The 22,890-nt window shown below is 38.0% G+C and overlaps 1 protein-coding gene across 1 annotated transcript; it reads right to left on the bottom strand.

Moving 5' to 3' along the window:
- Nucleotides 1–738: 738 nt before the first annotated feature.
- gabrd (gamma-aminobutyric acid type A receptor subunit delta) lies at nt 739–21,714 on the bottom strand. Its single transcript, XM_088403535.1, has 9 exons — nt 21,315–21,714; nt 10,576–10,691; nt 7,920–7,987; nt 6,645–6,865; nt 5,893–5,975; nt 4,291–4,428; nt 3,758–3,913; nt 2,517–2,728; nt 739–1,663 (listed from the first exon to the last, which is right to left on the bottom strand). The coding sequence occupies exons 1-9, from the start codon at nt 21,380–21,382 to the stop codon at nt 1,343–1,345; spliced, it is 1,383 nt and encodes a 460-aa protein (XP_088259661.1). The 5' UTR covers nt 21,383–21,714; the 3' UTR covers nt 739–1,342.
- Nucleotides 21,715–22,890: the final 1,176 nt, after the last annotated feature.

Consider the following 22,890-nt stretch of genomic DNA (forward strand, 5'->3'; position numbering starts at 1 on the left):
AAACTGTGCTCTTTTGGATCATGGAATAAATCTTTTTTCCAGAAGAAATAATTTAATTATTAATAAATATTTTTTCCCACAAAAAAAAAAAAACAATTGAAAGTCTCAGACTTGTTCTCAAAAATAAAGAATTTTAAATAAATATTTGTCTACAAAAAAAGATTCAACTTTTGGGATCATAGGAGAGATAATAAATTATTAACTCGACAGGTGACGAGAGGTGTGACAAATTGGGTTGAACCATTCTAGTATGGGGGAGAATCTGTCTTTTTACAACAATGAAACTGAATAACCTACTGAAAAGAAAATGTGTTTTATGAACGTATACTTTCCTGAAACAATGAATTAATTCAATAAATATTATAAAAGGATTTTTGCATGTTTGTCTCGAGTACCCCCTGAAGTTCCTTCAAATACCCCTAGGGGTACTAGCAACCCCATTTGAGAACCACTGCTCTCGATGGTGCTCTTGTTTTAAAAATAAAGTAGTGTAGTGGCGACGCATTACATTTCAGCCACATCTTTAAACCAAGCCTACCATCTGGAGGAACTAAAAATGCTAAAAAATGGTTCACGAGGCTCCATTTTCCCATCACTAAATTTTGCATTCGCTTGAGTGCACTGCGCACAGTCATAAAATTACTGCAATTTACAGCATCTAAAATATGTGTCTATTGGATAATTTGGTCTTTTTTTTTGGGGGGGGGGGGGTCTGAACATGCACACACACTGAAACCATTGATGATAGAAGTCCTTTAATGGCGAGGAATACGTCATCACTCGGAAGAAGAAGATGAGACATTCTCGACCACGTCCAAAACAAAGAACTTAGTTTGGAAGGAACAGGGAAAAGGCGCAAAAGGGCAGGACGGCGATGGCGCGTGAAGAGTGAGAATGTTATCAGCCATGCAGAAAGTAGGGACACCTCTTCTTGTTCTTGGTGGTCCTTTGATAAAACTCGGTCCACTTCAGGCTACGACTTGCAGGTCTAAGCGATCAAAAGTTTGCAGGGTTTACTCTATGTGTGTGTTTTTATATGGGGGGGGGGGGGGGGGGGGGGCACTAATGCAGGTGCACGAGCAGGGTGATGCGCTTATTAAAGCTGCCCAGGACCATGTGGCATTGCATACTTGCATTCCGCGTCTGTGTTAAAATTTGAAGGTCCCATCTGTCCTTGGGTCACGTTTTCCATTTCCACTGGCTGGAACACGTCCTTCCCTTTATAAGTTATTTTTGTCTTTCCCGCAGCGTGTTTCAGCTGCATAAGACCGCCAGCATTAATGTGGCGGCAGTATCGTGTATATACAGTCCTTCTGTGTTTTTTTTTTTTCCCCCTCCTCTTTTACATGGTATATGCCACCCAGTAGATCACGTTGACCACAGCGAAGGTAAAAGGAAACACGGCCCTGGCGTAGATGTCAATGGTGTCGGCGTCGATGGGCTTGCAAACGCACTTGGAACAACATTTCTTCTCCTCTTCGCTCTCTTTCATCTGTCTGGACCGCCTCCTGGACTCGGACTCCTCGGAGACCGCGTCCCCTGGGATCTCGCTGCTGGACCGCTGAGCGCGGCTGTGGCGGTTGGAAATGACCACGCCCTGGTTCATGCCGGTGACAGACAGGGAGAAGAGAACCATTGCCTGCTTGCCGTTCTTCACAATGGACTGTAAAGGGCACAAGATGTTATTCAGAAAGCTGAGGACACTATACAAACATATATATATATATATATATATATATATATATATATATATATATATATATATATATATATAGTGGAACACTAAGTTATTTTGTCCCCTCTTTACAGCATTTTTGTCTGTTGGCTGTGTTTATTTTGTTTTGCCTCCCTCTTCAGGCGCTTTTTGGTAATTGCTCTTATTTTCTGGTCACGTCAAACTGCCTGCGCTGCAACACGTCGATTTGAGAAAATTTCCCATTTTTGATAAAAGAATGGAAATTCAAACGTTTTTAATCATTAAAATTGCCCAAAAAAATAACCAGATTAATCAATTAAATATGCACTTCCAAGCAAAAACAGGCCCCTAAAATTGCACATAACCGCTTGCTTTATTTATTTATACATTTGTTTATTTATTTATCTGTACATCTGAATTTTGTTACTATATAAAGACACCAAACTAGTCGTAACATAATCAATAAGGCCTGTGCTGTTTTCAACCAGTAGTGTTTATATTTTTTTTCTCTAAAGGATATCTGTTACCTTATCTTAACTAAGAAGGCAAGAATTGCGTGGGATCATATGTGCATCCAATTTGAGGTCGGAGTTACACCTCAAATGTTATCATTCTTTTTCATATTTGTATTACTCCCGTTGGAGAAATCTTGTGTATTGCCCGTAATGCTGTGGAATTCCATAGCAGCGCTCAAGGTCAGTAGTGTCCATGCTTGTCAGTTCTCAGGTTTAAAAGCCAGCGCAGGTCTGTTTGGAAGGTCTTCTCATTACTCACAACAACGGCAACAGAGGCCGAAACGCAACGGCGAGGGAATTCTCACCTCGGAGCCGAGCTTGCTGGCCTTCACCTTGGCTTTCTCTTTGAGCCTGTAGTCCGCATTGTAATGAGCGAAGGCGTACTCGATCAGTGCGGCGAACACAAACACGTAGCAGATCCAGAAGTAGACGTCCAGGGCCTTGATGGCTGAGGCGCGAGGCAGGGAGGAACGGGCGCTCACCATCAGGGTGGTCATGGTGAGAACCGTCGTGATGCCTTTTGGGACAAACGGGACAAAAAAATCTGATGGGACTTGAGTCAAATGCACAAGTTTGTTGTTTGTTATTTGACTATAATTTGGTTTTATTTCATTTTTTTAAGGTATTAGAGAAGGTTACTTGGTTTTTACAAGGTCTCTTAAAAAAGGTCTCTCAAAAAATGAATTCATGTGTTTACTTTGTGCCAGTTCAATATATATATTACAGCGTCCCTGGCTTACGTTTTTTTCATGTTGCGATGTGGAATACTGAGTTTTTTCATGCCCTCTTCACGACATTTTTCCGGCTTTGCGACAAAAACAACTGTCATGACCCTAGGGGCTTGGCTGTATTTGTGTTGTTTTGCCTACCTCCTTTGCTGTTTTTAGTTAATTGCACTTATTTTCTGTTGCAGTTTAACGGCCTCCATGCAACGTGTCACGACAATGCTCATCTGCTATTGGTCAGCGTCTCCGCACGGAGATGTGGGTCTGCTATTGGTCGGCCTCACTCATTTCAAAATGGCGGCATGGTAAAGCTTTGTTCTATCGCGAGTGGTTACAAAACCGTATTTATCGTGCATTTTACTGCTCAATTCAAACTTGAGTGAGTTAGCCATGGGTCCCAAGATGGCTAGCGATGTTCAAGAGAGACGTAAGAAGATGATTTATACGGAAACGATGCTGGAGATAATCAAGAAATATGAAGCTAGCCTAGCCTAGGCTACCCTTACGAGGGAATATGGGCATAACAAGCGCCAAGGTAAAAAAAATCCTTTCTATGTTTTTTATTTATGATGTTTTCTGATTGTATACATGTATGTTATATATACGTAGCACTTACCATACTATTTTGGTACCAATTTTTAATACGTATGTACAATTTTGATGTTTTTACCTGGGGTTCTAAACGCATTAGGTATTCAACATATGTTCTGATTGCCCGCTATACGGTGAATTCGTCTTACGAGCCCAACCGCGGAACGAATTATTCTCGTAACACGGGGTCCCCCTATATATAAATATACATAAAAATGTCCAATACCAACCTAAGGACACACGAGCAGGGACTGCCGATTGGCTGATCCAAAAGGACACCCAGGACATGGCGACCAGCAATATGGAAGGCATGTATGACTGGATGATATACACGCCTCGGTTACGTCTGAGCTGGAAGCGAAGGCTGAGCCTTGGAAATCTTCCCGCTGCGAAGAAAAAGACAAGCAGTGGTTAATTGCTTTTTTTGAAGAGTGTAATTATCAATTATGAAAACGTCTTGCGCTGTTCTTAAGACGTGCGGATGTTGGGGAATTTCTAGCCTTTGTCGCTTAAGTGCTTGCCGAGTCAAAGCTTTAAACGGCAAGACATTCGGTGGAGCTGTAGACGTCAACATCCGTGCTTTACGTACACCCTAGCCGCTATCATCTCCTAATCCCTCCGTGTGGCCCTCATGCATTCCTTCTGTGCATGGAATATAGCCCAACCACAAAAGAGACTCGCTCAAAAGAATATCTCGCTTCAAAGGCAGAGCGCCAAAGCACTACAAAATGCATAAAACACTTAGTGCATGATGAAAACTCACCCGATTTGAAGTTCATCATCTCTGTGACAAACCGGTAGTCCGTGATGGTGAACTGCGAGAGTTCCAGCTTGTCCAGGCCGTGAATGTGCCTTTGACTTTCCGACCAGTGGTACACGATGTCCTCTGAGGAGTAACCGTCTAAAACAGAACAAAAGAGGACGTTTCACATCTTTGTTGGGCTGTATACTGAAGAAATGTACTTAATATTATGTCATCAAGTAGTTGCACAAAAAGCGCAGAGCCCTGCATGCTGTTATTATTATTATTCTTAGCTAATACCCGCAATAATGAATCCAATTAATCTTTTTTAATCTGAAAACGTCTTAGAAAACCCATCAGTTTTTTTGTATACATTGTATTATTGTGGCAGATGAAAAGATTGATTTCAGTCATTTATTTGCTTTTATCGATGCACTTGTGACGATTTCATGTTTGATGCATTTGAGATGAATCCCAAGTGCTGGTTGCAAGCTTTCATTTGGACACTTGGAAGAAATTGTGCTGTTTTCTTCAGACAAACCTAACATAAATAAAAAAAAGCATTGTAATAAAAATGAGCACATCACTGTCTTTATTGCTAACGTTAACTGGGTGCTTTGCATTGATGTGGTAGGCTAAACTTGAGCTACTCCTGTGGTTAAAACCGTCTAAAACCGAACAAAAGAGGAAGTTTCAAATCTTTGATGGGCTGTATACTGAAAAAAGTGGTTATTAAATTCACTTAAGATTATTTCATCAAGTAGTTGCACAAAATAGCGCACAACCCTGCATGCTGTTATTATTATTCTTAGCTAATATCCGCAATTAATTAATCCAATTAATCTTTTTTAATCTGACCTAAAAACTTCTTAGAAATCCCGTCAGTTTCAGTCATTTATTTTCTTTCATAGATGCACTTGTGACGATTTAATGTTTGATGCATTTGAGATGAATCCCAAGTGCTGGTTGCAAGCTTTCATTTGGACACATTTGGAAATTGTGCTGTTTTCTTTAGACAAACCTAACATAAATTTTAAAAAAAGCATTGTAATAAAAAAGAGCAGTAAGCTTTGCTATGACTCTTTATTGCTATCTTTAACTGGGTGCTTTGCATTGATGTGGTAGGCTAAACTTGAGCTAGTTCTGTGGTTAAAAAAAAAGCAATTTACAAATTAGGCATACTACTCCACCTTAATCAAAGCTTCCATTTGGGTATTTTTTTTTTTTAGTTAAATTTACCATTCATCAGAATGACAACCCTCCCTCACATGCTCTTCCATTTTCATGTCTTCCTTCAGCCAATCAGTGTCCACTTCAGAGTGTAATTGACTTTTTTCAACCCCCAACCACTCACAAGAATCCCAATGCATGCATACCAATCTAATCAGCATGCAGAGCGCAAAAAGTTCAAGATTAAATCTAAGATTAACGCACCTAAAAAAAAAAAAATCACACCAACTATCACTGTAATTAGTTGATCGTATTTAATGTATTATTTTGGGACCCCTATCATTTTTATCATTATAACTAAACGTCACCAGTGCAGTACCAGGGCAAACAGGGAATCTGTAAAAGAAAACTGATTGAAATGTAAAAATAATAATAGTAAGCATTTGCACTTACAGCTTTCCAGGTCAAGCATACACTCCTGTTCATCCATGGGATATTTTGTCAGGTCCATGTCACATGCCACCGTTGAGGTAATTCTGGAGGGACAAATAACTCAATCAAAAACCTTCTTCGGACCCGATCAGCCTCGAAATGGAATAGCAAATTCTGCTGCAATCCACACATTTAACCCTTGTGCAGTTTTTTGTTTGTTTTAATCATTTTTGGTCATTTTCTTCCATATTTCTCACAGTATTTTAGCCAAGGGATGGCACATTCCTGCTCCTGTCAGAACTAAGAGGTCATGCCACGAAGAAATTTGATGTGGGTGAAATTTCAGCTCCCTGGTGTCTTCTTTTGATGCTTTCCTTTTGATGTGAAACTCCTTTGATGTAAAGATCAAAGGATTTGCTGAAATACTGCAGAGATTTAAAAAAATATATATAAGGGAGTTAGTCCAATGAGAAAACAGTATTTGATTTTCTGGACTTCTTGTGCCTTGCAGGTTATAGTAAGAACACGAAACTGCGTGCATCATTCATGGCAATCGAGAGGTTATGCAGTTCTGCTGCAGAAGCTGCCGGCGCTTCAAGACGAACAAGTTGAAACTTCAGAGGTTACCATAGAAACTGTGTTTATTCGCCTCTCGTCGCATGAATAATGAGGCGCGGTAAATAGAAGCCATCAGCGCACTCACATTATCTTGAGCAAATGTTTAAAAGCTGCAAAAAACACGTCCTTTAGCAAAACCTCAGCCGGTTTCGTACCGGCTGCTGTAAAGAATAACACCGTTGGGCTGAAGGCGTATCAGTTTGTTCTCCACAGTAACGTCGTGGAACCAAGCCGATTTGGCGTTGACGATGAAGGTGTCGGGCAGCCAAAGCTTGTCTACGAAGCGGCTGTCCAATCCCAGCGTTTTGTTGGTGTGATTGTAGGACAGGCGGTCATCGTGCCAGCTCTGCCGAAGGAAAACGGTCATGGTGTACTCCTGCCAAGAACCACACACGAATATGGAGGCTCAGCCATGGACCAAAATTGTATGCCGTTCAACAAGTTTTTGTATTCTTGATAAAATGCATGCAAATGAAAAAATTCGGTACCATGGATTCCTGTTCATCTACTTGCTCGATTTTCTTGAGAAACCTATATATATATATATATATATATATATATATATATATATATATATATATATATATATATATATATATATATATATATATATATATATATATATAAAGATTATCAATATTTTTCTGCTTTGGTGCCATTGGGTTTGGGGGGGAAAGTTGACCAAGGCAGGGCCGTCCACTTTTACTGTATTCACTTTAAAGTTGTGCTGAAAGCATTTGTGCAACAATTGAAAGGGGAAAGTTGACCAAGGCGGGGCCGTCCGCTTTTACTGTATTCACTTTAAAGTTGTGCTGAAAGCATTTGTGCAACAATTGAAAGATGAGTGAAAATGCTAAAATTACTGGCCCTTTAGAGCACATGTGTCAAACTCAAGGCCCGGGGGCCAAATCCGGCCCGCCACATCATTTTATGTGGCCTACGAAAGCAAATCATGTGAGTTTCCATGACCCTTGCTAAACTCTAGCTTGTCGTGTATAATGAAAAATAAAGTTGAGATTTTTTGGTTTGTTCTGTTACAGTAATATAAAAGATAAATGAACAAACTAGAATGCTTTACTTCTGATTTCAAAACAACTAAGCCATCAATGAGCTGTGTACAGTAATAATACTATGAGATCATTTAAAATCGACTTGGTTTCCTCAACATATCGGCCCAATGAAGGAAGTTCTCGCCACAAAAAGGCCCGCGACAAAAATGAGTTTGACACCCCTGCCCTAGAGGTTTCTTTTTCCGATAAAGTTTGGCACAAAACGTGTTGAGAAGAAGAAGTAAAACAGGAAGTTCTTGACCTAAACAGACTGGGTTTTACCACTCAAAGTGATACGTGATGAAACACCTCAACGTGTGCTTAAAAAATGAGCTAATCTGTGATCTTTGTTGAGAGTTGATTTTGGCTGTATGACTTTACCATGTTGGCTTCAGAGATGTGATCAATGCTGGCCACTTCAATCGCCATGGCCACATTCACAGGTGGACCTGGGAGATGTGAGAAAAGCAAATACACACACGTACACACACAACACCACAATCACATCTATTTTCCTCCTACATCAACACTCCTACGGTGCACAGAGATTAGGAATTATCCAGTTGAAGCGTGCTAAGTGGCACATCACACCACGGACCGTCATAAACGTCACTGAGCTTTCATGGACCCACACAGGGCAAGCTTCTCCCGCCGTTCATGCACACTCACAATATAGCGACACGCACATACATAAACACACGCGGCTGTGTTCTCGCACTGCAGTTTGCTCTGTGATTAGCATGGCGGGTGCCCGAATGCCTCCAGGGCAAAAACTAAGCAGGGGAGCTCAGCCATGCAGAACACCGGAGGCCGTTAAAGCTGAACATTATGGAATCATACGTACATGGCCGTTCCCCACCGTTCAACGCCTTCTCTAGGGAAATTGATCGTGGCGGGTCAAACTCCATAGGCTAGACAGGCTTAGAAGTGATTTATATTGGCCTGTTTACTAAAATGTTCTTGGCAAGGTCATCAAAGGTGCATATAGTGTCGTTTGCATATAAGTTTTGCATTTTCAATGTGGATTCAGGCTCATACTGGATCCTACAGACCACAGGTGTCAAAAACATTTTTATTTTAGGCCGCATTATAGTGATAATTTCTGTCAGAGGGCCGGAATGACTGTGAATTCAAATACATTTTAAGTGTGTTGATTACACATTTACCAAGATTTGATATCAGAAGCCGGCAAAAACTGTTCGAAAGAGATTTGGAGAATAAGAAAATGTTTGTTTTTCTTCCCCCAAGTTTTTAAAAGTTAAAGACAACTTGCAATTTTGGTATTTTAGTCAGAAACCGGAAGTCAAATCAGCATTTCAGGGGCCACAAAAAGTGAGGTGGCGGGCCGGATCTGGCCCCTGGGCCTTGACTTTGACACCTATGCTATAGACCATGGGAAGTCAATTCAAGTGAATTTCCAAATATACATGTTTGGACAGTAAATATGTATTTAATATATTAGGGCTGCACGATTTTGGCCAAAATAATAATAATGATCCTTTTGGTTAATATCAAAATCACGATTATTCATCATCTTATTCAGCAACATGTCTATTTATTGCCTTGTTTTAAAGCAGTATTTAAACAAGGCTTCGAGGTTTGATATTTACAAATGATAATAATAATCTAAAATAAATTAAGTAAATCATAAAACAAATTGACAAGACATGGCAAAAACTTGGCGCACAGGGCAACACAGCTAACTTACTTGCTGAGTGCAAAACAATGAAAAAATAAGCCTACTTCGAGCTAAACACATTATTTACTTTTAAGCAAATTTGAATTAAATAGCAGTCAAAATTTCAGTTTTGGTCAAGGTCACTTCAAACCGACTTCATTCAGATTCTTCAAAATGTGTCCCAATTGACAGCTAGCACTGCATATACTAGCGATGAGGTGAGAAGCCGAACGCCATTTCACACTGGTAAAAAATAGATCAGGGTGAGAAAATTTGATGCTTTTGTCATGCAAACATATGGGAAACAATGCCCCCTGGTGGTAGGATGGCAAAGTGCTTGATTTGACTTGTAATCAAAAAAAGTGGTTGACTTTTCAAATGTTATCGTCGCAGAGGATCATCTTATTTAATCGTGATTCAAATTCCATCAATTGTGCAGGCCTAATATGTACTGTATGCATTTTTTTTTTAATTTCTGTATAATTGTTATTAATTTATTATTTCATAGGTATTGTTTTATTTAATCGTGATTAAAATTCGATCAATTGTGCAGCCCTAATATGTACTGTATGCGTTTTTTTTATTTTTGTATAGTTATTAGTTTATTATTTCATAAGTATTGTTTTATTTAATCGTGATTAAAATTCGATCAATTTTTCAGCCCTAATATGTACTGTATGCATTTTTTTTTTATTTCTGTATAGTTGTTATTCATTTATTATTTCATAAGTATTGTTTTATTTAATCGTGATTAAAATTCGATCGATTGTGCAGCCCTAATATGTACTGTATGCATTTTTTTAATTTCTGTATAGTTGTTATTCATTTATTATTTCATAATTATTTTGATTTTAAGCATCCTGCAAAACTGTGTTTCTCACATGAAGATCCAATTAAGTAAGTGACTTGAATGAGGGGAATGGCAGCACATAATAGACTTGATTCCTGAATGGTCAGAGCGCCACTTTATTTGTATTTTTTTTAAGTCATTTTTCAAAATATTATTGTCACGTTCCATCCATCAGCGAGGACACGATGTTGCGTGATAATGGTCGATGTGCATGACATGCTCCACATGTCCATCTTTACACAACTGAGTTAAGCTGTGAGATTGAGAAATCTATCTGTGCGGTCATTGGATAGGTCACATCTTGCAGCCATTCTTAGCAAAATTAATACCGTATCACCTTTTTTTATATTCCCGCTAAATAACATAAATGCATTTCACTGAAAAATAATTCATGAAAACAACTGCATGTTAGTGTATTTAATATGGTTATGTTATGCTAAGGATGGCTATAAATGTGAGGGTGATGAATTGCGGTCCAATGCCACGAGCAGCATAGATCTCATACTCACCTCCTATCCCAGGGCGAAAGTTTCTGGCATAGCCCTTCATGAGCTCATCCAGATTAGGCAACCAGGATATTTCAATATCTGTACCTACATAGTCTCCAATGTCACTCAGCATGGCCCTGAAGGAAAGAAAAAAAAAAGAAGTCGTAACACAGCGGTCTTTAATAGTTGTTCACTCGCCTGTGAAATAGAAGTCAAACGTAGCCACAAGTTTATAGGTTGCTTAAAAAGGGGGGAAAATATAGTCGATGTTTTGTTTGGAGTTAGAGTAGTACTATAGTACCGCGGAGTATATTTTTCCTCGATTCCATGTGTACATACTGTCGGTATTTACAGTAAATATATCATACAATATATTTTGCATTTACAGTATATCAAACTTGCATTCTATTCTCTAGTAAATAGAAAACATTTTACATTTAAATAATCACCCTCCTGTTATGTTATGTCCCTGGGTCATTTTGACCCGGGTGCATTTAGTCACTGAAACATGCAATCCAAATCCCAAATTTGATTCAAACCATGATGTCCATTTTCAGCCAACAGTAATAATATATTCGGGTCAAAATGACCCAAAAACATGTTCAATTATCCAATAATGTTGAGTGTTGTTTTTTTGTTTGAAAACTCACACTCAAAATAATGGGGCAATGCTTAATTTACACCCATGCTTTGTGTTTACTTCTCAGCAAAAAACATCCTGGGTCAATTTGACCCGGGATTATACGTCATTAACCAAACTTTTCTTTTTGTGTGTAATCAAGCTATCTAAAAAATCTTGTAATTATTGTTATTCCTCCATGCAGAAATTGCAACCTATGTCTTAATTACAGTATATATTAAAAAAAAAATGTTTTTTTTTTTTAACAGGAAAAAGTGTTATGTGTTATGCAAGCAAAATTCTTGTACTAAAAAACTACATTCAACATTTACTTCAACTTTTAATGACGTCAGCTTGACCCACTACATTACAGAGGACACATTGAAAAATATGTATAATCAGAAATTGAATTGCAATCAAATGTTTTTAGGTCTTCAAGTGTTTCTTTTACTCTCGTTTTTTTTCTAAAATTGTCAGTCGTTAAACTATCAGAATGCAACATAAATACACAATTTTTTTCTATAAATAATAATAATTATTATTATTCTTTTTATTATTATTATTCTAATTATTATTATTATTATTATTATTATTATTACTATTACTATACCGTTTTGTAAAACCTTCTACTTGGGCTTCAAAAATATATCCAGGCAAATTTTAAATCCAACCTTGCAATTTCTAACCCACCAGAAAGCATAAAATATCCACCAGGGAGGTGGATATTCTTTTCCTCCTTATTTATTTATTCCTCAAAGTTGCCGTTATTATTATAAATCCCATTTGGCCGGTTTTCTTTGATGATTTTTACCCAGCAGTCTCACTGTCAGGAAGAGTCTCCAATGTCGTATTTCATTTTTTTCCTCGGGGAGTGCAGATTGAGTATGGCATTTTACAGCAGTACAGCGTTACAACCACTAGGTGGCAGTTTTGCATTTTCAAACTAAGCATCCGGTGAAGTGGGGAATCATGCCCCCCCCCTGCAATAAACCGCACACTCTGCATCTTGTTGTACTTGACAGAATGTCAAGTCTCCTCCACCCTGTCACGAGAGGCAATAATGAGTTTTCACTCAATAACAAAGACCTTTCACCACAAACTGACTTTCATACAGGATGGCTCGCGGAAAATAAATTGAAGGCAACATAAGGCTGCACATTCATAATGGGCAAAGCGTCCCGCGGCGGCAGTGACAGAGAAATAGATTTATAATCAAAAAAAACAAAATATCACTGCGACCTTTGCACAGGAAGTTCATAACATACGCGGAAGGTCACTTTACACTGACGCGTGACTTTCTTCTCCTCTAAAATCACGCAGAGGAAATATTCGGAATCGTTCATCCAGATGAGCAGCATTTAAAGTGTATTTTTGCTATCGTTCCCTCAGTGAGCAGCAGTGGTATTTTTAGCATGGCAATCACCGCCATGCCTGAAATAAATGGGATCATTGTGCAAATTAATTAATCGTTGCGTGACTGCTGAATTGTGCTCACAAAACGGTCACCACTAAATGCGAAATTGAAGAATGTTTTTCTTTTTCCGTGACAGGAGGTTTTGTTAGCGCAGCAAGGTCAAACAGGCTGCGGTCAGTCTTCACAAGATGAGCTTGCAAGGAAGAGGAAATAAACATTCGTAGGAATTGAAGGGGCCTCTCAAATCTTACAAGTCATTAGCCAACTTAATTGCATCGTTGCCAAGGTAATATTTGAACGTTTTGTGAAAAGCAAGACCAGTTCAGCCGTTTTATCTTTGCAGATTGGTGGAGGAAATTTGGACCACTCTTCTTTTCATAATTGTTTCAACTCTGCTTTATTGTTGTTGTTTTTTATAGCATTAACTGCCCGTTTAAACTCACATCAAAGTGTTTCCATTGGATGTAAAAACGGACTTTGACTTGGCCTCTACAAAACCTTCATTTTGGTCTTTTTAAAGGGACAGTGTTTAAGATTTAGACCGTTTTTCATTCAAAAGATCTAAATTAAATCATTGTAAGTTTAAAAAACTTGCAAATGAACGTGTTCTTAATGACCAACAGTATATTTTAAATATAATCAAAGGTCTAGTTATCATTAAATTACATTACATGGGGGGTGGCACTTCTCCGGAGGCGGCCATGTTTGTTACAGCTAAGGACAATGGTAAATACAGCACCTGTAGCACCTCCTGCTGGCTGTATTGAAAAACGTTCTAAATTTTACACACTATCCCTTTAAGCTATTCGAAGGAAGTCACATGTTTCTTGATAAACAAATACAGTGCTGCTCTTCTCCGGGGGCGGCCATGTTTGTTATAGCTAAGGACAATGGTACATACAGCACCTTTAGCACCTCCTGCTGGCTGTATTTAAAAACGTTCTAAATTTTACACCTTATCCCTATAAGCTATTTGAAGGAAGTCACATGTTTCTTGATAAACAAATACAGTGCTGCTCTTCTCCGGGGGCGGCCATGTTTGTTATAGCTAAGGATAATGGTAAATACAGCACCTGTAGCACCTCCTGCTGGCTGTATTGAAAAACGTTCTAAATTTTACACACTATCCCTTTAAGCTATTCGAAGGAAGTCACATGTTTCTTGATAAACAAATACAGTGCTGCTCTTCTCCGGGGGCGGCCATGTTTGTTATAGCTAAGGACAATGGTAAATACAGCACCTGTAGCACCTCCTGCTGGCTGTATTGAAAAACGTTCTAAATTTTACACACTATCCCTTTAAGCTTTTCGAAGGAAGTCACATGTTTCTCGATAAACAAATACAGTGCTGCTCTTCTCCGGGGGCGGCCATGTTTGTTATAGCTAAGGACAATGGTAAATACAGCACCTTTAGCACCTCCTGCTGGCTGTATTGAAAAACGTTCTAAATTTTACACCTTATCCCTATAAGCTATTTGAAGGAAGTCACATGTTTCTTGATAAACAAATACAGTGCTGCTCTTCTCCGGGGGCGGCCATGTTTGTTATAGCTAAGGACAATGGTACATACAGCACCTTTAGCACCTCCTGCTGGCTGTATTGAAAAACGTTCTAAATTTTACACCTTATCCCTATAAGCTATTTGAAGGAAGTCACATGTTTCTTGATAAACAAATACAGTGCTGCTCTTCTCCGGGGGCGGCCATGTTTGTTATAGCTAAGGATAATGGTAAATACAGCACCTGTAGCACCTCCTGCTGGCTGTATTGAAAAACGTTCTAAATTTTACACACTATCCCTTTAAGCTATTCGAAGAAAGTCACATGTTTCTTGATAAACAAATACAGTGCTGCTCTTCTCCGGGGGCGGCCATGTTTGTTATAGCTAAGGACAATGGTAAATACAGCACCTGTAGCACCTCCTGCTGGCTGTATTGAAAAACGTTCTAAATTTTACACACTATCCCTTTAAGCTTTTCGAAGGAAGTCACATGTTTCTCGATAAACAAATACAGTGCTGCTCTTCTCCGGGGGCGGCCATGTTTGTTATAGCTAAGGACAATGGTAAATACAGCACCTTTAGCACCTCCTGCTGGCTGTATTGAAAAACGTTCTAAATTTTACACCTTATCCCTATAAGCTATTTGAAGGAAGTCACATGTTTCTTGATAAACAAATACAGTGCTGCTCTTCTCCGGGGGCGGCCATGTTTGTTATAGCTAAGGACAATGGTACATACAGCACCTTTAGCACCTCCTGCTGGCTGTATTGAAAAACGTTCTAAATTTTACACCTTATCCCTATAAGCTATTTGAAGGAAGTCACATGTTTCTTGATAAACAAATACAGTGCTGCTCTTCTCCGGGGGCGGCCATGTTTGTTATAGCTAAGGATAATGGTAAATACAGCACCTGTAGCACCTCCTGCTGGCTGTATTGAAAAACGTTCTAAATTTTACACACTATCCCTTTAAGCTATTCGAAGGAAGTCACATGTTTCTCGATAAACAAATACAGTGCTGCTCTTCTCCGGGGGCGGCCATGTTTGTTATAGCTAAGGACAATGGTAAATACAGCACCTGTAGCACCTCCTGCTGGCTGTATTGAAAAACGTTCTAAATTTTACACACTATCCCTTTAAGCTTTTCGAAGGAAGTCACATGTTTCTCGATAAACAAATACAGTGCTGCTCTTCTCCGGGGGCGGCCATGTTTGTTATAGCTAAGGACAATGGTAAATACAGCACCTGTAGCACCTCCTGCTGGCTGTATTGAAAAACGTTCTAAATTTTACACACTATCCCTTTAAGCTATTTGAAGGAAGTCACATGTTACTTGATAAACAAACACAGTGCAGCTCAACCTCTGAGTGTGCATAATTTTTGTTTGTTTTTGCAGTACATCATACCTGTTAACCAGCTTCGGATTACATCACATCAGTGCAAACATATTTTAGAGCACATGTGTCCATTTCTGACTGTTTTGTCCAACAAATTAGCTCCAGGATCACCGTCCAAAATTTGGAGACACTCTCTCATCGAATAACATAAGAAATCACGTCCAAACTTTTGATTGACCCTGGTGCAGCTGTCTAAAATGAAAGCCGCGTGGATACTCATCAAAGACACGTGCGCGGTTACACATTCGATTGCTCTCCAGGGGGAGGTGCATTAAACATTTGCAGCCCACCAAGCACGACAAACAATCCAGAGAGTCCATTTCCGCTCTTCCCCTCTTCCTCTCTCTCAAAGCCTCTCAAACCGTCTCTGTGTGTCAGCCAACATCTTTGAATGCATTTGATGCGCAGCAAAAAGCTTTGAGACCTAATTAGATTTACGTAGACAGTGGCACGTCTAGCAACGCACACGCGGGCCTCCGATCCTCACTCGGAGAGCCTCTTTAAATTTAATTGGCTTTAAGTTCAGCAATACGCAAATGAACAAAGTGAAGAAATAAGACTTAATGAGGTGTTGGTGTTGATGGAATCCATTTCTACAGTGCGCGCGCGATAATTGATTAACAGTGCTTTGCATTTAAATCTGTATATTAAATTAGAGATCGGTTAACATGAAATTTTATTGGAGCAATTGAGTGATGATGGAAGTTCCGTGAATGTAAGAAAAGCTCATGAAAAAAAAAAAATTGAAGAATTCGGTGAGTTTGTTTAAAACCCTTTTGCGGTATTTAGTCCAATCTTTACATCAAAGGCATTTCACATCACAGGGGAAGCATTTGAAAGAAGACACTAGGGAGCTGAAATTTCACCCACGTGGTGACAACAAGTTCAACATGGCATGACCACTTTGTTCTCACACTACCTGGAGTGTGCCATGAGCTAAAAAATGGTCAAAATAGCACACAAGGGTTAATTCAGAAGTAGATGACAGGAAACAGCATGATTGAAACTTTTTAAACGAGGTAAAAAGATAAAGCTAATCAGGTTCAAGTAAACATGCATTTCTCACATAGACCAAATGGCAAGATGTCCATTTGAGCTAAAAGAGGCATTTCCCCCGGATTGGTAAACCAACCATTAAGGTGAATCCTGGGCTAATTAAAAAATCTTTATGCTAAAAATTGAACTTTCATTTGAAATGAGGAGAAAAAAAATCATGTCCTGTGCTTGCTCAAAATGAATCTTAGTGGATCAAATCTCAGTTTACATACTGTAACCTATGGGTGTGCAATTTTTGAGAAGAACAATAAATCTACCACTTTACAGTAGTTCTCAACAAGTAATGGGAAAATCACAATTTGCTGTAATGTTAGCACATATTATGCAGATATTGTATTATATAAATAAAAACATGAATCAAAGAGATCTTTGTGTGTCAGAGTTATCAATAAGAGAGACTATAAAAAAGAACACAAGCTGAGTCTTTTTTTTTTTTTTTTAATGAAAAGAGAAGTGTTTGACTCCCAAATTATTCTGACCAGAGCTTGGTTCCCCTGTTGTTTTTATTTATTCTTTTCTTTTCAATTTATTTATTCGTTTTTATATTAAAAGCAGTGGGTGGTTAAAAATCTTTGTGAAGTTATTCTCACCATCTAATCAGAGACCTTATTTTTTTTACCTTTGGGGCACCAAAGTGACACAACTGTGACATTACACAAAAGTAATATAATCAACACCAACATCAAGCTTCCGAAACAGGGAAATCAAACTCATCTTTATCGTGGGCCACGTTGTCGTGAAGGTTTCTGTCATAGGTATGACAGCGAAGCAAAATAAATTTCATTTCCACTTTTTTTTTTTTTAAGTTGAAGACGACTTGCAAGTTTGGTATTTCAGCCAGAAACTTGAAGTCAAGTCAGATTCTGCGGGCCACATAAAATGAATTGGCGGGCCGGATCTGGCCCCCAGGCCGTGGGTTTGACACCAGTATTTTAGCAAATCATGATAGTTGATAATACATGTGTTTAAATGAGATCATTTTTCCATCAATCTAGTTTACAATGGGAATTAATATTTGACATGCTGTGACCTACCTACCTGCGATTGTTATCATTCATATTAAATTGAAATAACGTATTTTCCGCACTATAAGGCACACCGGATTACAAGACGCACCCTCAATGAATGACATATCTTAAAACGTTTCCATATATAAGGCGCACCAGATTATAAGGCGCACCCTCAATGAATGACATACTTTCAAACTTTTTCAATCACAATATAGTAATACTCAAAGTATATATATATTATAATAACAATTAGTATATATATAAGTATATATATATTATAATAACAATTATAACTCAAATAATAACTCTCAATAGCATAATAATTCAATGTCAATATGACCAAGCTTGTTCAACTGTAAACACACAAAAGAAACAGGTAAAGATTACTTTATCACTTCATTCCCCATCTATGAATCCCAATCGCAATATTGATCCATATATAAGGCGCACCTGATTATAAGGCGCGTCATCAGCGTTTAAAAAAAAATAAGGCTTTTAGGTGCGCCTTATAGTGCGGAAAATACGGTAATCCGAGGTTATGCTCTTTGCGTCCTAGCATTATTGCAATTCTTGTGTACAAAAACATATTTGGCTCTGCAAGATGTCTAAACTGCCATGTCCGCACCATAGAGACAAACCATTATGAGAAGAAAAAAAATTGCTATTCTACTAATCAACATCAATCAAAGCTAACGCATGTCCTTGCTTTTCTACCGCTTTTACTCACAATTATGCACTGTACAGACTTATGGATGGTGGATGATCTCCCCAGATTCTCCAAACTATTTTTTTTTCACATATACAATAAAAATCCTCTATTATTAGAGTAGTGAAAAGTGAGTGACAGCTTTGGAGAAAAAAAAAATGGGTTGGCAAAAGGTGACAAAGTCCTAACTTTAGCCACAAGCAACTTTGGCGAAATAGAGGCGTGAGAAAGCGCCATTATTTTCTCAGATGGGTGGGCGGTTGTAGTGAGGCGTGCAGGCTAACTTTTAAGCGTGAGTGTCTAAGAGCGAGAGAGCTGACACACAACGAGGTGGAAAAAGCACAGCCTACACTTTGCATTGTACTGAGAAGAAAATAATATAGTGACTCCACGGAGAGAGAGGAAGAAAAAAAAAAATCAACTGACAGCCAAAGAAAGAAAGAAAAAAAAAAGGATTTGAGCTAAGTCAACCAAAACCTCAGCTTTCAGTGTGAGGCCCTTGACACGATATAATATTCAACCCTTCGGGAAAATTTTACCTCAATTAACTTCCCAAAATGCTAGCAAAAAACATTCACATACTGTGAGATAAACTAAAGCAAAAAATATCCTTGTTTGTGTTCAATACGTGTTAAAAAAAAGGATACATTTTAATTCAAAATAAGAAGTATTTACAGTACTTAGGATGTAGCTGCAAAAAAAAAAAAAAAAAAAAAAAAAAAAAAAATATATATATATATATATATATATATATATATATATATATATATATATATATATATATATATATATATATATATATATATATATATGTGTGCGCGTGTGTGTGTACTGTATATACATTGATAGATTTACAGTATACACAATGCACCATGGGAGGTGGAGTTGCCAGGTTTACCTTCAGATTATTTCTAATAGGCCTGGGCAATAAATTGAATTTGGAAATTAGCTAAACCTTGAAATCATGAATTAGCAAAAAGTAGCCGAATTCTTGATGGGTGGTATACAAGACGTGATTACAATTGGTATTTACCAATTAATTGTGGCATTTATATCGATAGTTCACTTATTTAGCAGTTTTATCGGTAAAAAGTAGACATCTTTAATTAACTCTTTTAGTAACAGCCATTTTAAGATCACACCTTTAACATAACAGTAGAAAATATTTGGCTGGGATTGAATGTCTGGCCTCTTAAAAACATGAAATTACGCCTAATTTGATCAATAACTTATTTTTGATGTGCAATTAATACTTTCAAAAACAATGTGATGCATGTGCTAAAGGCTACCGACCAATCAATCACGGTTCATTTTATGAATGTCACATGACCAAAGGGTGAGCAATGGTTGGGCATTACCTGGGCCTAGAACACAGACGATATTATTTTCATTCGACAGCAAGTGAAAAATGTTGTTTTTAATAGTGGTAATTGTACACAAATATCATTAAATCAACTCATTTCAACCCAATGACGTCATTTTAAATCAACCCTTGAAAAGTTTGCTGGGTTTATTTCTTCCATTAAAATTGTAATGTCCAAACTGACTGAAGAAAATCAAAATTTTCGGCCAGCAATTAGCAATTTACGCAAGAGAGGCTTTCTCTCATCCATCACCTAATGTTTGACCTCGATTGACCGAGCCCGGAAGTGCGAGTGTAAGAGAGCCACCACGCGGGTGCACCTGCCCACCTCATTTGGCATTCATCTCCATAACAAACAAGTCACCTCCTTCTATGCATATGTATAATGCAAATTGTGTCATTGAGTCTATGAGCACAGAGAAGTAAGGTAGACTGTTGGCGCTTTTGCTGCAAGTTACTTAATTTCGATATAAAAATAGCAATAATGCTCAAATACGATCCATGTCATTGGAATTTGATTTGTTTGTTATATATGTTTCAGAAATATGGCAGAAATGCTAGATTGAGGTTTTTTTCACACAGGAAGATGTGTCACTGTATTGTGACACCAAGGTCGAACGTTTTGGCCATATTTTTTTCCTTTCATCTGGAATAGTTCCAAAAATGTCATTATATCAAAACGAAGTCTGGACGCTTCTTCTAGGAAGCAAGAGCATGTCATGAAAAGCATTCTGAACTTTATTTGTGGTTTATTAGAGCACTTTAACTTTACTGTTATGATGTGGGTCAAAATGACCCATCTCAAAGTTCACGTAAATAAGTTGAAATTTCCAAACGAAAAACGGTTTGGAGATTATATATATATATATATATATATATATATATATATATATATATATATATATATATATATATATATATATATATATATATATATATATATATATATATATATATATATATATATATATATATATATATATATATATATATATATATGTGATGCAGATGTAAATCAATGGAGGAAAAGGTTTTGTAATTATTGCATATATGCTTGCATACTAAGCATGACAAACAAAACATTTCATTTATGTTTCATTAACTATGAGTAATTGTTACTAAGAGCTGTACAATATTTAAAAAAAAACAACCGTGCATCACAAAGACGTGCCAGGAATGTTTAATGTAAAAATATGTCCTATTTTATCTCACTGATCAATCATATGCAAACTTTAAAGTGCATCACCATCCAAATGGGCATTACCAACAATGAGATATTTTTAAGCAATATAATGAATACTATAATATATCATTGGAAAATAGAGAAGGTATGTTTTAAATTTCCTTTGGTACATTGAATAAACAATATATATATATATATATATATATATATATATATATATATATATATATATATATATATATATATATATATATATATATATATATATATATATATATATATTGCGTAATAGTATCTATTCGTATGCTGTTTTATGTCAAAATATGAGTCGATATTTGAAAAAATCTTTTTCTCATCCATATGCAGGTGTCTGTTTTTCAGTAAGCTGTCTCCCAACTTTTCCCACCAACTGAATGGCTGATGCGCTACGCTCTAACAGCAAACGGCATGTCTCACACCCGCATCTCAAATATAACTGGACACCTGCAACAGGACATATCAATGCTGATCTCACCTGGTGAAAAGATCCTTTCCAACAATGAGCAGAACCAGAGCGCTTCGCAGGAAATTTAACAGATCCATCTTGAAAAACAGAATACCGACCAACAAAATCGAAGTTTCTCCTCAATAGATTCGACGCCAGATCTTTTTAAATGTTCCTCTCTAGGTTCCAATGATGCAAAGGGCAACAAAGTAAAAGTGCTGTTCTGATCCAGATGAAAACGATTGCAATAATCATGATTTTGATGACGACGATGATGCTGGCGACGAGGACGCCGTGTTGTCCGAGGGCGCGCGAGGAGAAGGCGCGCTGGAGGAAAAAGCGCAAAAGTCCCGCTCCAAACCGCAACGAACCGATCCGACAGCAGCGCAGTGCAGCCTCCTCCTCCTGTTCTCCAGCACCAAACTGAGAGACAGAGAGAGAGAGAGAGAGAGAGCGAGAGAGAGAGAGAGAGAGACTCGCTAATCTGTTGTTCTCCCCTGCCTGACTTGGCATTAACACCACGCTCAATCTGGCCACATAGACACGAATATGGGACTTTCAAATATTATAATACAGCATTATGTAATGTGATACATACACAAATCATCCCCATTAGATCATATGGCGTCTGGCTTTTGCATCCACACAACTTAATACCGTAGCTGACTGGATGTTCATTAAGGACAGGTCTAAACATAGCCAAGCAGACTGGATGACAAACTGGTTCATATAGAGCACAGGTGTGGAACTCCAGTCCTCGAGGGCCGGTATCCTACATGTTTTCAAACCTTTTCCCTCAAAAACACCTGATTCAAATGATTGGGATCATTTCCAAGCTCCCGCAGAGCTTGCTAATGAGCTAATTATTTGAATCAGGTGTTTTGGGGAAAGAAAACCGGAAAACATGAAGGATGCCGGCCCTCGAGGACTGGAGTTCCACACCTATGATATAGAGTCTTATGATAACTCGTGCTGTCAAGAGATTAAAGGAATCTGTAAGCAATTAATCTAATTCATCTCATCTCAATTCCTCCCTAAAAATTCTACAAAGTATTTATTTTTCTGTTTTGTGTATCTGTGTTTGTCTGTATTTGGTACACGCAGCATCCACTTCAAGCTGTGGGCCTGGAAGGGGGCTCCTCCCACCTGCGGTCCCTTCTGAAGGTTTCTGATTTGCTCCAAATTGGGGTTTTGGAGTTTTTCCTTCCCCTTTTGGGGGCTTTGACAGTACCTACTCCGAAAGGATGTTTCTGTATGACAGACATGACCTCTTTTGACCTGTCAAGCCCTTTAAGAACGGTGATTCAGGGCTGAACAAATGAAATTTGATTGATTGATTTAATTTTGATAATTGTATTATTGTGGCAGCTGAAAAGATTGATATTTAACAACAAAACAGTATCTTCGGTATTTTACTTTCTTTAACAGATGCAATCGTAAATATTTACCAAGTGCGTTTCGGTCAACAAGCCCAAGTTGGGTGATTATAAAGTCAGGTAAGTGAAAATTTCCCGCACACGCAGGGGTAAATATTGCACCCTTGATAATGATGGTGAGTCCCATTTTATTTTCATTTTTCCTTTTATTTATTTGCTTGAAAACATAT

This window comes from Hippichthys cyanospilos, chromosome 2 (assembly GCF_059441005.1).
Source record: "Hippichthys cyanospilos isolate Australia breed blue-spotted pipefish chromosome 2, RoL_Hcya_1.0, whole genome shotgun sequence".
Lineage (NCBI taxonomy): Eukaryota > Metazoa > Chordata > Actinopteri > Syngnathiformes > Syngnathidae > Hippichthys > Hippichthys cyanospilos.

Excerpts from the sequence above, each read along its gene's own strand:
- gabrd (XM_088403535.1), bottom strand. The coding sequence starts at position 21,382 with ATGGATCTGTTAAATTTCCTGCGAAGCGCTCTGGTTCTGCTCATTGTT. Across the intron at positions 7,988-10,575 it reads CTTTCGCCCTGGGATAGGAG|GTCCACCTGTGAATGTGGCC; the intron begins GTGAGTATGAGA and ends CACATCTCCCAG. Across the intron at positions 4,429-5,892 it reads TATGCTTGACCTGGAAAGCT|ACGGTTACTCCTCAGAGGAC; the intron begins GTAAGTGCAAAT and ends GTTCTGTTTTAG.